Consider the following 15,982-nt stretch of genomic DNA (forward strand, 5'->3'; position numbering starts at 1 on the left):
CCGGCCCATTCCCCCAGCCTGTCCAAATCAGCCTGGATTCGCTCCTGCTGTCTAATTTGTGCATCTCCCCCCATAGTTCGGTGTCATCAGCAAAAATGGACAGGGTGCTTTCTACTCCCTCGTCCAAATCACTAATGAAGATATTGAATAGTACCAGTCCCAGGACAGAGCCTTGGGGGACTCTGCTGCCCACATTTCTCCAGGTAGAAACCAACCCATCCACCACCACTCTCTGGATGCATCCCATAAGCCAGTTTTCTACCCACCGGACTGTGTAATAACCTACATTGCAACTGTTTAGTTTATTTATAAGAATGGGGCGTGACACTGTGTCAAAGGCCTTTTTAAAATCTAAATAAATAACATCTACCTCTATGCCTTCATTCAAGCATTTTGTGACCCGGTCATAAAATTAAACCAGGTTAGTCAGGCAGGATGCTGATCGCCCCTTAGCATCATTTTACCCACTGGTCCCCCACAAATGTGATCCTTAACAATTTTCTCAAAGGTCTTGCCAAGGATAGAGGCGAGACTAACCAGCCTATAGTTAACCCGGTTCCTCCTTCCTCCCCTTCTTGAAAATAAGGACCACATTGGCCCTTTTCCAATCCTCTGGGACCTGTCCTGAGCACCACAAGTGCTCAAACAGTTGTGCCAGCAGCTCCGCTATGACTCCAGCTAATTCCTTAAGCACCCTAGGATGAAGATCATCAGAACCTGTTAACTTAAATACATTCAACCCCTCCAGGTGCCCCTTTGGTAGGTCAGCTCAAACAGTTGGTGGGTTGGTATCTATACTGGTCTTACCTAAGGTCCCAATGGGATGTGTATTTGTATTCATGTCCAGGAACACAGATGAAAAGAAATAATTTAGAAGCTCTGCTTTGGCCATCCTATCTGTTACCAGTTGCCCTAGTTCATCCTGAAGGGGCCCTAAGCTACCCTGTACCTTCTTTTTGCTTCCTATGTACTTAAAGAATGACTTTTTGTTATCCTTAACTTTTGCTGCCAGCCTAAGCTCCATGTCCACTTTGGCTTTCCTCACTGCTTCCCTGAAAGCTCTAGCCAAGTAGGTATACTCCTCCTTGGTGGCAGCCCCCTGCTTCTACAACCTGTAGGCCTCTTTTTATCCCTCCAGGCTCTGCTGGATTTCCCTGCCCCACCAAGAGAGTTTCTTTGCTTTTTCACCCCCTTTTAGGTGTACTAGGATGGCCCTTTTCTGTGCCTGCAGGATTAGTCCCTTGAGAAACGCCCACCCTTCCTGGACTCCCATCTCTCCAAGGCTTTTACCAGTCAGTCCTTCCCTAACTAATCTCCTGAACTTCTTGAAGTTGGCCTTCCTGAAGTCTAGCACTTCCACCCTATTAGTTATCTTCCCCACCTTTCTCCAGACAGTGAACCTTATCAATAGGTGGTCACTATCCCCTAGGTTACCTTGCACCTACAGATCCCCTACCAAGTCAGCCCCTGTGGCCAGTATTAAGTCTAGTAAGGCATTTCCCCTAGTGGGAACGCGTACCTCCTGTGATAGATGAAGGTCCTGTCAGGAGGTTAGAAACCTTCGTGAACGGGCAGACCTGGCTGCCTGTTTCTCCCAGATGTCTGAGAGGTTAAAGTCACCCATGACGCTTCATAATGTTTGGTGTGCTGCGAAGTGTGTGCGTGTGCGAGAGAGAGAGAGAGATATGTTGTGTCGTCATTGTACAGGAAAGCACACTGTCAGAGAAAAACACAGAAGAATAGAGACTAGCTAGCTACCAAGAGACTAGATAGCAAGCCAGAGCCTTTCAGACGCTGCTGGTCCAAGAGAGAGACAGCTCACAAAAGGCACAGCTCACTTCACACACAGCCTTATATGTTGTTTCTACACCCTTCCCCCAGAGAACTGTGATTGGAAGGGAACTCGGAGAAAGATCACAGTCACTGTCCAGCTACAGATGTCAATATCAGAGCAGTCTCCCCTCCCCCTCCCACCCCTTCTCAGTTTCTGCTTCCTGCAAACCTGCCTTCTGAATTGATTCAGATGCTTCCGAACAGATTTTGACCTTTTCATGGGTCTCTCAATTTGATTCGGCTGCCGAATGAGGCCGGATTCTCCTCCGAATCAAAATAGGCTACCAAAGCTTCGCACAGCCCTAATAGTTACCAAGAACTACTCGATAATCTTAACCCCTTTTTAAATATTCCTCAAGTTCCAGCATAAAACAATTAAAAAAAAAAAAACGGAAGTATTACATTTGTCTAATTAACTAACAAACGCATTTTGTAGGTAGGATCTGGTGGCATTCATTTATTTTAATTCTATCCTTTAACTGAGAACAGCCGGGGGGGGGGTACGACTCACGAATGAAGGCTGCAAACTAATGCCCTATCCTATAACAGAAGAGATTTTAAACGTTTGTATTTAACACACACATACTTTTTACAACCGAGGGAGGGAAAGTCTTGCTAACTACTACTCCATTTATCTTCCTTGCACATACATACTCTACTGCTGTCTTCACAATCATTACTGAATATATTTCAGCAGAACACATTAGTAAACCACCTCATTATAAAATAGGGCAAAAAATCATGATATATAGTTTAAGGCATCAGTATTTTAAAGAAGAAAAATGCAAAAACAGTATTAAAATTAAACAAAAAGCCACCCAAAAATAAAAACGGTCACAACCCGATTAAGAAATGCATGCAGGTTATTTTCTCTTTGAAACCATTCCTCAGAAAACATGTTAGCAGGTACTGTATTTACTTGATTCCAAGTTGAGGCGCACCCTCTCCCCCCATTCAATACGGGGGGAAAAAGCTTCTTGTCTTAGAATTGAGCACGAGGCAATAGGGGGAGGCAGGCAGCTGCTACAGGGTCAGAGCCAGAGCAGCAACTGCTGCTTGCCCTCACTACAGCCTTGGACCTCGCCCTTCTGCCCCCACCCTGAAACCTCTGCCCCTCACCTGCTTCAGTCCCCCTCTGGTGCTAACTCTTGGTTAGGCTCCAGCTCCAGCTGGCTCAGCCTCAACTGCAGCCCAGTACATAGTGCTTGCGTGTTTGCCCCAGCTCCAGCTTGGCCCCAGAGCAGAGGCAGCTCAAAGGGAGGAGGCTAATGCGGGGCAGGGAGAAGATGGGGACCTCAGGCTAGGGGAGGGAGTGGCAGGTACAAGGGGCCAAGTGGTAGGGGCAGACAGGCAACAGGGGCAAGGTGCGTGTAGAAGGGCAAGCCCCAATGCCTGCTCCCCCTCCCCACCTGTCTCCTCTCCACTACTTGTTCCCCCTCACACTGCCTCCCCACACCACAACTTACTACCTTCCCTCACTCCCTCTGCTTTCTGTGTTACAGTTGTGGGGGGAAAAGAATTTAAGACTGCCAATTTTAATTCTCCAATAATTAAATTCTATACACAGAAAATGATGACAAATTCATAAATTTGCCATGAACAGAATTTAATAATGGGAGACAATCATCCTCAGTTCAGGGTCATCTTCAATTTGGGTAATACAGAATTTTCTGCTTCCAGATGATGTGTGTTGAGTCATCAGTAGAGAAAATACTTAAAAGAAGTCCCTTCTAGTTGTCTTGTCACTACTGGAGATATAATCCAGTGGTAAAAAAACCTTCCCAACTAGCAAATACCATGTTAACTTACATACCATAGGCAACTTTCCCCACCAGAAGTTAGTCCTGCAACACTAGGGTATGTGACTGAAGCAGGGCAGCTTGTTTCTGTGCCAGAATGGAAGTCTAGGGAGTTTCCCTCACTTCTCTACCGGTCACCAAGGAGCAGCAGGAGTCCACACTTCAACATAAAGAGATACATTATAATCCCCTCTCAGCTGCTGCCAAATTGGTAGTAGCTTTTGGCTAAGCAGCCAAAGCTGCTGCCTATAGGGCCATGGTTGTGAGAAGGTTAGAACTCTAGCTTTTGTCTGAGCAGGAGAGTGAAAGTATGCGAGTTGAAGAGCAAGCTCTACCCCAACCAAGAGGTCAGCTTTTGGCCAAGACTAAAAATAAAACCAAAACTCTCAATTCATTCTGCCTTCCAAAAAAAGGGTGTTCACATTATTTGGGGGTGTGTAGTATTCAAGAAAATATGGTAATATAGCTAAGTTCACAGTCAAGCACCACAGGATAGTACTGACCCAACTTCATAGACAATTAATCATTTGTCACAAGTTCTGAACCTGATGTATTAGGCTGAAGAATTTGAACAACTTTCAGTAGACAACCCTTCTTTTCAAGGAGATAATTTCCTGCTGGTGAAGCAAAAAATGCAGATGTCTGGCAATTCACACAAATAGAACAGTATCATTTTGACATAAGCTTCACTAATATACCACTTACCTGATGTGGTGAAGAGAACTTAGCATTGTAGGTAAATAAATAACAAAGCTGCTAAGCAGGGACTCAACCTAACTTTCCCATAATTCCCATTACCAAAAGACTACAGTTTCAAAGCAAATGTTCAATTATAATAATTGTTTATAAATTGTCAAGGTTGGGCAATGGAAGTGCACATTTTTTAAAATTACGAACACTTCTATAGATTCACTTCCTTGAATTCTCCAGTAAATCTAACTCATTTCCAAATACTGACTGTCATACTACAGACACTAAAATAAAGTGTAGAAAGAACAGGTCAAGATGGATGGACAGTTTGTGGCCCAGGTGTTAGCCTTTGGAGCAAAGATACCTTACGGATCTCTTCTTCTATGCCCCAATTTCCCCCTTCCCTCCAATCTTTAAAACTGAAAGAGAGCAGTGCTCATATAATATAGTATGCATTATCCAAAAGTAAGAAATTGTATTTTCTCTTGAGCAGAAGATCTATTGTAAGCATGAAGCATACCAGCATTAAGTCCTCTGAATGGAGCCAGTTAGGCTGTTCAGTAGCTTGGCTCAGTGCCTGGAATAGCGTTGCTCTGAGAGCACAATAGTTATCACCTCTTACTCTCCTTATACAGGCAAATTTCTGAGAAACTGCTTCATATCCCTATTAAAAACAAAACAAAACAAAAAACCCCAAATTGATTACGCAAATAAACACAAAAACATTTTTTCCTTCATTCCAATTCACATGTCTGTATCAAGAGAGAAAATTTTAGAGCCATTTAAAAGAGACAATACATTTTGTTCCACTACTCCACATAAAATAGTCAAATACTTCTGAAACAAATGTATAAGGACAAGTTATGCAAAAGAAACACAATACACAGTTCTGTTCTGCTCAATAGCTGTAACAAATAATTTTTATATATCAAAAACAAAAGCTTAACAGAAAGCTCACGCTGACTGGTGAGACTGCTTGGTCTGAACCCTAGCCCTCTGAAGATCGGTATCACAAGAGGTCTATAGATGCTAAGTAAATTAAAAGGCATATAACTATCATAACTGACATGTTAATCAAAACATGGAGAATGAACCTAAAATAGCCTTCTACAAACTGTTGGTGTCCTCGCCAAGGCCCCTGACACATTAATTTAAAAGTTAACTGCACCTTAAAGAACAACCCGGACACATATTCAAATCAATTTAAGGCATGATAATACAGTAAACAAGCCTCAAAGTTATTCCACATATAACATGTAGCAACTTTGTGGCTTGTTTGTATCATGACTTAAACTAAACATATAGCTGGTTGAGACTGGTCTATGACAGATCCCACTGTTCAACTAAGTGTCAAGATCCAGCTTGGTACAGCCCCAGGGTCTGGGACAGAACCAGGACCCTGGACCTCTGCTCAAGCCCCAGAGGAAGATGTGGGTGCTACCATGATCCTAAGGATATCTCCACGCACTCAATGTCAGAGAACTGCTTGTGCAGCCCAGCTGCATGTATGATTTTTTTTTTTTAAAGTTGCAACGGCAACAGGAGCCTGGGATGAGGGAGAATCTCTCTGATCCCCATATGTCAGGACTTGTAAAAACTACGTGAGCCACTGAGCTGGGATTTTAGCAATCAGCTGATTGTTGGCTGGGGCCAGTTCTAGACCCCAACTTGGTCCCTGGCCCCAGCTAACAGTCAGTTGATTGTGGGCATCTGGCTTTTAAGTTGCCAATCCAGGGCAATATGGTATAATTGGGGATCTGAACCCTGATGCCAAAAATCACATCTTTCCATTTACATGAGACATAGCAGGATTACATGATTACCAGCATCACGGATCAGATCCCATCACGCCTTTAAGCAAACATGTCAGTGGTCCAATATATGACTCATTAGTAGCACACAACAGAGAAGCTTGTACTAACACTGCACTGTTGTTTTCAGTATTTACAATATTCAATTAAAATGGCTTAATTTGAACTGCTGAAAATGCATTTCCTCTAAAATTCATACAAAACAGAAAACTACATAATAATACTACTACAGTATCTCCATTTTCCTCTGCATTTTTAAATATACTATTTACCCTGCTATCATCCCTACATGCAAAATCCACAGCAAGAGATCTCCTTCCTTCCTAACTCTTTACAAAGGTCTCCCAAACAAGAATGTGATCTAACACACTTTGACCAAAAACAATGCGGATGGTCAAAACAAGGTGGAGAATGTGTTGTCCATGAGTACAGAAGTTCTAGTAGTTGTTACTGGTCTATAACAGTGCTGAGAACTGTGCTGACAGGAGTTTTGAGAAAATCCTGGATTCTCCTACGCAGGTCATTTTTATTTCTACTGAATAGATATACTCAAGTCACATAACACCACCACAGCCCTTTACCTCCATACAAAGGGTAATTTTGATTGCAGAAGACAGTTTTAAAACAGGCAAGTGCACAATTAAGGAAAACTAACAAATGCAAATGAGCTTAAAAGGATACCATTCACACATGGTGCCCAAAAAACTTGTCTAGCAACTCTCCCAACTCTACAAGTTGTTCAAGAAAAGATATGCAAAAGCAAGGGGGTTTTGGTTATATTTCCTTAGCCATCACAGGTAAAAACAGTTCAACCCTACAAAAACATTCTTTGTTACTAGAAGTGCACTGATATCGGATCGACAACAATATAAAGAAAATTGACTGTATCGGAAATTGGCCTAATGCAGCCGATAAATGCCTGTGCGTGTGTGCAGCTGCAGCACAGCATGCGGGCAGCGAGACGCACAGCCCGGCAGCTTGGTGCAACTGATAAGTCTGTGGTGGTGGAAGAGGAGGGAGGAGGGAAGGGGTGTGGAGGTGGGGGCAGATCAATGCCCCCGACAGCGAGGGAATGGGGCTGGGGCAGGCGCTGCCCAGATGGGACAGGGCAGGGCACAGAATGGAGCCGTGGCTTGTCTGGGGAGTGCAGGGACAGGGAAGCTCCCACCACTGTGTGCACCCCAGGAGGACATGGGAAGGCATGCCCTTAGATATGCGCAGGGTGGGGCAGGGTGCACTGCTGCTGCAGGCTGGGGCCAGGGCTGCTCCAGGCTCTTCTCAGTGTGTGGGGGAGGGGGCAGGGTTTGGGCTAGGGCTGTGCTCGGGGCAGGTAGTGACACGAGGATGGGCTATGGGGGGGGTTGCAAAATTTGGGCCATAGCCCCCCTCCCAGAACTGCCGCCACCCGCCCTGTGCACAGCCCGGCTCAGCCCGAGAGCCACAGCCCACCCCGCGCAGATCCAGGGGAACATGACCCCTCCACATGCCTTCCCGGAGTGTTCGCAGTGGTGGGAGTCACTCCCCTACCCCCTAGACGTGTCATGGCTCCATCCCGCGCCCGCCCCAACCTGGCTGGGCAGCACCTGCCTCAGCCCCACTCCCTACTTCACTGTGGGGGCAGTGATCTGGAGCAGGGTGCAGGGCAGAGCTGCGAGTTGCTCATCCAGGGGGAATGGGGGGTGGGGGATGGGCGAGGGTGGGCTGCATCAGCCTCTTCCCAGTGGGGATTGGGCCGGGAGTGCACTTGGGGCAGGAGGGGGTAGGACAGCAGCAGCACTGGGAGGCAAAGCTACAGCGAATTTGGGGGTGACTGTAGTCCACCTCATAGCTCTCCCTCCCAGCCCCTTTGCTGCGAAGAGGTTGGTGTAGCCATTGGCCCTAAGCCAGCAGTGGGCAACCTGCCTTCCCTAGTGCAGAAATCTGGAGGGCACATGCCCCCCCGTGCCTCCCTCAGGGGTGCGCACAATGGCAAGGAGCCACTCAGTCCCACACCCTGTCTGGGCAGCGCCTGCCCCTGCCCCAGCCCCACTCCCTCCCTTCCTCCCCATGGGGGCCTAGATCTGCCCCCTCCCCCACATCCCTTTCTTCCCACAGGCTTACCAGCAGGACGCTATTCTCCAAGCTGCTTTGCTGCCTATTGGCTATCCAATTGGCATTGGCTAATATGGCTGGTTAATAATTGGCCATCAGTATCAGCCAAAAAAAATCTTTATCAGTGAACCCCTAAGTTTTGATAGTTTTTCCAAAAAATTATTCCATATGTCCAGTCAACATCAACACTGCACTCATGGGCAGAAAAAGAACAATTTCTCTGAAACAAGATGCCTAAACACATTCTGCTTTATTTTGTGTCCCCTATGACAGTGCCTGAACTGCAGTCCATCAAGCCACGAAGTCCATAGGTCAAATTCTGCTTTCTTACCTTGAAAGAAGTTTCAAAACTAGAATATAGCCCAAGAATACTTCAAGCCCCCTGCAAAGTCATTAACAATGCTAAAAGTAAGCAAAAAGGCTCTTAAAACCCATTTTAAAAATTCCTTCTTGTGTATGACCCCATACAAACAAAATAGGTAGAGATTAAGAACAAGAGATTTAAGATAAAGAAGTTCTCTATGTTCTAATGCTGCCCGCATCACTGTTTTATGAGCGCCTCCCAGAAGTAAAGAAACACCCATAGCTCTCTCTCTCCCTTGACCCCAGGGGAAGAACTGTATTTGCACAGATGGATTTTAACATATAAATACTTCCACTCTCCTCAAATACACAGAAGTTCTGCTTAACAGAAAACGCATGGTTAAAGTATAATTTTCTATGCTGAAGATGTCCGTCTTTCTCCTTTGTTTACCTAAAGAGCCCCATAATCCTGGATTTTGTGTCCTCCCTATTCAGGTGATACACTTGCAACTGAAGTAAAGATTTGGCTTTGTTTCTTTCCAGCCCTGGAATGTGAAATATGGGTATTCTGGGTAACAGTAAATTGCAAAGATGTTCGCATATAGATGTTTATTCATATATTCTATTAATAAGAATTTCAAATGGATGTTGCAGGGACTAATTAAACAACCCCACCTAACTTACTACTTCTACCTTCTGCTACTGTATTTCTGTTTGAAACACTGTGCACCTTAAAATTAATATAAGAAAAAGAAAAGCCATAAAACCCATTAAGGCCAAAATCTGGCAAGTATCTATTCTGCAGAAACTACCAAAAAAACCTTACAAAGAAAAACAAGTTATTATACCTTTTTCATAAGTTTTGCCACTGGTGTATTTCCTCTCCACTCTTTTTGGCAGTACTCCACGATATCCATTTCAGGTGCAACACTTAGCTTATTTTCTGTTGAGATTAATATAATGCGCATATCACATGTGATCAAAGAGGAACTATGAAACAACTCAATTATGTAGTGGTTATATCTAGTACTTCAAGAAATTCTAGTTTAGTTGAAAATAGTTACCGATTTAAAAGCAGCTGACTAGCATATTGCCTAGCTAACATATCTCCTGTTAGTATTTGACAGGAAAAAAAACCCTCCAGAAATCAGTGTACAAGGAGAAGATACGATGGTGGTGAAGAAGATGCCCCATGACCCCAAAAAGCAGCAGAAGGAAAAGACCAGTTGGCTCTCCCACCACTTCAGCAGTCAAAAAAGGCAGCAGGAAAGCTTTTTCTCTTCACTTCAGCAGTTAAATTATAGAGACACACACAAGACACTCCATATTTACATAGGGCATGTTAAGCATGATGGAAAGCAAGCAAGAAAGATGGGAAAAATTAGCTTCCCCAGAAGAGGTGAGGAACACAAAACTTCATGGGAATTCCAGTGGCTTCCTTTCAGATCATAGGCACTGAAACAAGGGCACTCCTGAGGGACTCCCAATGACAGACCCTTTCATATTGTCAACTGGTTAGTAGTATTTGCTAAAATGTTACATTTTTACACAAAAGGTACCTGCATAATATACAAATAGCAACTTTCTATCAGGTCAAAATAACTTTGAAGAAAAAAGACTAGGTAGACTGGGTAATCTGAAACATGATTCAACATGAAACAGAATTTAGGATGAAAAAAAAAAATTGTGCTGTACTCCACTGTGAGATGCATCTACAATGCATGTATACATTTGAGCAGCAAAATCTTTGGGGATGAAGGAAACAAAGCTATATAAACTAACAGTATTATAAGCTATTCTGTTGTGTGAAATGCCATAAATGAAAGTCATATGTACCTGTGGAGCCTCTCTCACAAACAAGTAATACTTTTTCTCTCTCTATTTCTTCTGCATCACGATACATGTCCTCCTCACTGCAACAACATTGACATACAGTTCATGTAATACCACAAATCGTACTGCTATTGAAATTTACTCCATTTACCACTGTATAAAGCTACTTAATCATAATTCCCTCAAAATATTACAAGAGAATTCAATGTCCTCCTGTGATCCACATCTATGCATTTTTAAAATGAGGAAACAAAGCATGAATAATCTTGATGCCCTGGGAAAAAATCAGTTATTAATAATCATATATACGCATATGCATATATAAACATACACACACATTAGTGCAGCGATAAAGTATACGCTACTGCAGTGATTCATTACAGGAACAGACCAGAGAAGAAAAGGATGGGTGGGTGGATATATGACTTAAGAAGGATGTTTGTGCCCACAAGCTTTTAAAAGAACAATTTTTCCAACAATTTAGTTTAATAAAAGACATCACATTTACCCAAAGAACCTTGTCTGCCTATATTATATCATATGATATTATTATTATAATATAAATTGTATAATATATATGATATTATAAGCAGGTGTGTGTGTGTGTGTGTGTGTGTGTGTGTTATTTATTTTAAACACTCTCCCCTCTGGTCTGTCGTCCATGCCTATAATAGATCACTGCACAAGCATATACCCTGCGCTGGTGTCAACCCCAATGGAGACTGAAAGGAGTGGTACAATACATTCCATTTTTATTAGAACAAGCATCATAAAATATATCTTAAACTAAAAACTCCTGAATTTACCATAACACTATATAAAGGCTCCAATGGGGTTAAATGTCAGCTGTAACATATCTAGTAGATGCCTTAGTATGCATTCAGGCTGAGCAGGAGCTCATAAACCATAATTATTTTAGTGTCTGGAAATGTAAAGGAAAAAGACATTTTAAATTATACATATTCTTTCAAAATCTGATTCTGCTAGGTATTCAGCATTATTACATAGTAAGCCAACCTACACAATTCTTAGTTTTAATATTTCATTAAAAAGTTACCATCAAGTACATAATCTATTTATTTGGTTTTGTTCTTTTGTTTTTTGGGGTTTTTTAATAGTAAATGGAATATCAACATTTCACTCACTCCAAAACTAGCATGTACCCATTTCAGGAGAAGGAAGACATTCACAAGACTTGTACATGCATATTAAGTTTAACAACAATTCTAGCCTATCTGTCTATTATTTATTAGTAGACAATAAGGTCAACAACATGACTGGTACTCAAACAGAAACCAACCTACAAGACAGGCAGCTGAAAGCTAGAAAAATAAAAGGAATAACAAATAAATTACTGTGATTAGGTGATAAGTGGATACACCCTGGTAAACCAAAATGTGAACCACATTGTTACTTATGGCTTCACATTTTATTTTGATTCACATCCATGCCTACTTATCTTATAAAATGATTTCTGAACTTGTTTGCAAAAATAAGTCATCTTTTTTTCTAATTAGCCTTCACCCATGCCATAACAAGAAGCCAAAAATGTCTTACTGTTGCTATCAGAGTTCTAGAGCAGTTTTCCTGCCTAATCATAAGAAAGAAATGGAAGGGACCTAGGGAAGTCCCTCTCTTAGCCCTAAAGCAGGATTAAACTATACACAAATCATTCCCAAAAGATTTATGTCTGTCTTGCTCTACAAAGCTTCTAATGAAGATTACTTCATCTACAAGCTCCCCAGGTAACTAATTCCAGTCTTAATTACTTGGGAATTAGAATGTTTTTCTACTAAATTTACACTCTGTTGTTTCAATTTAAAACCACTACTTTTTGTTCTCACCCATGCAGAGAACAATTTATAAGCTTTGTTTCTTCCATCATCTTTTACATAGTTTACAACTTCTTTTCATCCATCAGTCTTCTATTCCCTTAACTGAAAAAAATCCAATCCTTTCAATCTTTCTTCACAGGTTTTATTTTCTAAACATCCATATAGACAGACATAAATATACAAACAGGAGTATATCATATGTGATACTCAAACAAGAATATGGCATAAAACAGAAGCATCATAAATATCCTCACAGCATGGGCTTGGATTTTGCAATGTGTAACATTCATGAGTTTTGTGAGTTCATTATATATTATAATCCCTAGATTCCTCCTTGTAACACTGCTGCCTAGCCACTCATGCTACGTTTCCCTTATTTCTCAACAAGACTTTGAAGTCCAATTATATTTTCCAAAGTGCATGCAAAACCTTTCCATCTTGGTATCATCTGCAAATACAACAATAATCTGGAAAAAACATTTTTTTTTTATTACTAATGGTAAAATAATATAGCCTTATCACACTTCATTATGGCATAGTTATAAGGTTTTCTTCAGAGAAATATCATTCTACAAAGGAAAAAAAAAAGTATTAGGCATAGCTGCCAGTAAAGGACATCAGGCCAGCAAGCTTGTATCTTTATGCAATTTTCAGTTTAGCCTTTACTAAGCCTTGAAACTTTCTATGACTGGAAGGTCACCTAATTACATACAGTACTTGGGTCCAAGTTAATTGACCTTTGCAATCTTTTTCCTTTCTCACCTTATTAACAAGTGTTTTTTATTTGAGAGAACTCAGCTAAGATTCTTCTAGAACAGCGGTACTCAATATTTGGCCTGCGGCCCAGATGCGGCCTGCAAAGTCAGTGTGAGCAGTCCATTAACAGCATGTCAGCACAGGTCAATGCTTCTGTATTCAGCAACAGGGGAATGGAGGATAGGAGTAACAGCAGCATTCACCCATGCAGACATACCAGCTCCAGAGCGCAAGATATGAGTGCAGCCACTTTCACAACCTTGCCCCAACAAATTAATTCAGCCATAGGAATCCCTTATAGCAGGGATAAGCAGCAACACTCAGCTGCTAGGTTCCAGTGCCATGTGAAAGCTCTGAGGTCACTGGTGTGTCAACATGAGCTCTGGAAAGCTCATGTTGAAAGCTTCATCTCCAGAAAGCTCTGGAGATGAAGCTCCAGAGCCCATAAGACGAGCTTGTTTCCTCTTTTCCCTGCCACTGAATCAGTGGGGAGAGAGCAGGGTGGGGGAGGCAAATGGCAGCAAAACTCAGATCCCATGAAAACTCGGGCAGACGGAAGAGGAAAGGCAGTGGAGACCCACCCTTGGCACTCCTATACGCACACATCCACAGGGCTCTGGCATACAGCACTGACTAAAGCACCTGAAAACAAATGTTATTTCAAAGAAATACACCAGGGCAGAGCACAGTCCCACTCCCATGTTTCCAAAGCCCATGGCTCAGTTTCCCAACTTTTACTGTCTATAACAGGGGCAGGCAATTATTTCGGATGGAGGGCCACTTATTGAGTTTGGGCAAGCTTTCGAGGGCCACATGAAAGGCAGCCAGAACAGATAAATATAATTTTCTAACTGTTTTGGGGGCCCCACGAACCGGATAGAATGGCCTGATGGGCCACATCCGGCCCACGGGCCGTATTTTACCCACCATAGGCAAATGAATAATTTTTAAAGGATTATAAAAAGATGAGCACAGCTGTTCATTGCTGGATTTTGACAGGTATTCAATAGATATTCTAGTAGCAACTCCTAGTCTAACAAGACAAAAATTAAATACTGAAGGGTTGCCTCATTTCCAGTCCACTGAAACAACTGGTGCAAAAGCATAAAGGTAAGTTATGATATAGCATTTAGTACATTATTTTTCCAAGCTGTTCAGTGTTTGATCCTGTAAATTACCATACGCACTCAAATAGAAGACGGCCCTGATTATAAGACAACCCTCACCCCCCACCACTGCCCCCGCACAATAACTAGATTCTATATATGGAAAATATATGGGGGATAAGCTGGCCCTTTGTTTCCACCCACCACCCTCCCACAAACTTTTTCCCCTGGCAGGCCCTTTGCCCACCCCTCACTGTCAGAACCTGCCCTCCATGACAGCACAGAAGCAAAGAGCAAATTTGAAAACAATAACCTTGAAATTAAACAGGGATGTTGCAATTTGCATATAACGTACCACAAGGCTTAGTTCAGTCAGAATTGATTTGTGTTACCTTTTTTTGAAACTGCTGTAGGTTTTAGCATAGGTGTTTCATAAATACAATTTTGAGCAGCACTTCAGCACCTGCTTACATCTAGTATAAACCTTGCATGGTATTAACCCACAGCCAAAAAGCTCATGATTTGCCATACAGTTCAATGTGCTGGGCCTAACCAGAGTGAACAGCATTTCAAACCATATTAACCCATAACATTAGGTACAGTTCTCCCAAAATCTCTGTTGCACCCTCTCTCAGCCTGGTGCACATGATTCGTGTGGCACTACCCTCCACAGTGACCCCACAGCTCAGCACTACTCAGTATGTGTGTATACCCCATATATCACCACCCCTTCCACCTCAAAGGATCCACATGCTAATTAGCCCCCATTCATGACTGGAACTGGGTGTTCAGTGATGAGTTCTCAGATGCTCCAAAAATTTATGTGCCAATGAGGTGCAGGGCAACCTGGTTCAGCTTCACCTCATAGAGGGTGGGGCCACACTAATCATGTGTGCAAGGCTGAGAGAGGGGCCAACAGAGGAAATATAGGTAAGCAATGTCATGGCTTACCATGACAAAAAATTGTTAGCAGTCAGAGGGACTGAGCTTAATGGACCTACTCAGATGGGTTGCACTTACCTATCCTTACGGTAGGTTTCCATCAGTATATCTGCCCAATATGGGCCCTATGTTTTAGAGTCACACTCATGGTTGGCTGCATTTAATCAACTTTTTAGTCGGTTTCCATCGCTGGGTACACACTGATTTTGGCAGCAGTTTAAGGGTAGACAATATATTTAGTAAGAGTTCCTAGTATGCAGTTATAAGACGAGGGGCGTTTTCCCCCCAATGCCAATGAGGGGAAACTCATCTTGTATTAGAGTAATCACGGTAAATCGAGTTCTTCTAAGGTAATACACTTGATCTTAGCCTACAAATGGCTGAGAAGTGATTAAGTTAAACATACTATACAAAAAGATAATGTTAAATTTTAATTTAGAATAATTACTCCATCACCTTGTTAGATGTTGGCTAATAAGTAGGGTCGCGTGAAATGGGCCATATTCGATTCGGATTAAGCCCGAAACGGGGACAGTAAGTCAATTTGTTGATTCGGATCATGGTCCCCAATTCAATTTGACCAAATCCAAATCTGAAGGTTTGATGCTGATTGACTGAATCAGCAATTCGGCCACAGACACAGCTTTAAATGTTTTTTCTACATACCTTGAGGTACCTACCAGGTGTGGCTTGTGAATGCTGCGATGCTGGGGCAGATGGAGCGTCCCACAGGAGCACGGGCCCCCTCCCCACGTGCTTGGTGGCAAACCCGGAAGTAGACCAGAAGTACTTCCAGTCCACCTCCAGGTCCACCACCAAGCACACAGGGAACCCCCCCAAACCCAGAAGGCACCAGGTGCTGAGCCCAGGGGGCACTAAGGAGGCCCCCCCCCACACTCCCTGGTGAACCCGGAAGTGGACCAGAAGTGCTTCTGGTCCACTTCCAGGTCTGCGGCCAACCGCAATGTGGAGCCCCCCCCAAT

General features: G+C 42.8%; 1 protein-coding gene across 4 annotated transcripts in view; it reads right to left on the minus strand.

The window, feature by feature from the left end:
• OTULIN (OTU deubiquitinase with linear linkage specificity) overlaps positions 1-15,982 on the minus strand; it is a 43,968-nt gene that overhangs the window by 21,602 nt on the left and 6,384 nt on the right. For all 4 annotated transcript variants that reach the window (XM_025209634.1, XM_025209633.1, XM_025209632.1 and 1 more), the window contains exons 3-5: positions 10,364-10,440; positions 9,376-9,470; positions 4,843-4,986 (exon numbers count right to left, since the gene is read on the minus strand). In XM_025209634.1, the coding sequence (XP_025065419.1) occupies positions 4,843-4,986; positions 9,376-9,470; positions 10,364-10,440 (316 nt within the window). The remainder of the gene's footprint in view (positions 1-4,842; positions 4,987-9,375; positions 9,471-10,363; positions 10,441-15,982) is intronic.

The sequence above is a fragment of the Alligator sinensis genome, unplaced genomic scaffold (genome assembly GCF_000455745.1).
Source record: "Alligator sinensis unplaced genomic scaffold, ASM45574v1 scaffold420_1, whole genome shotgun sequence".
In the NCBI taxonomy this organism is placed as follows: Eukaryota; Metazoa; Chordata; order Crocodylia; family Alligatoridae; genus Alligator; species Alligator sinensis.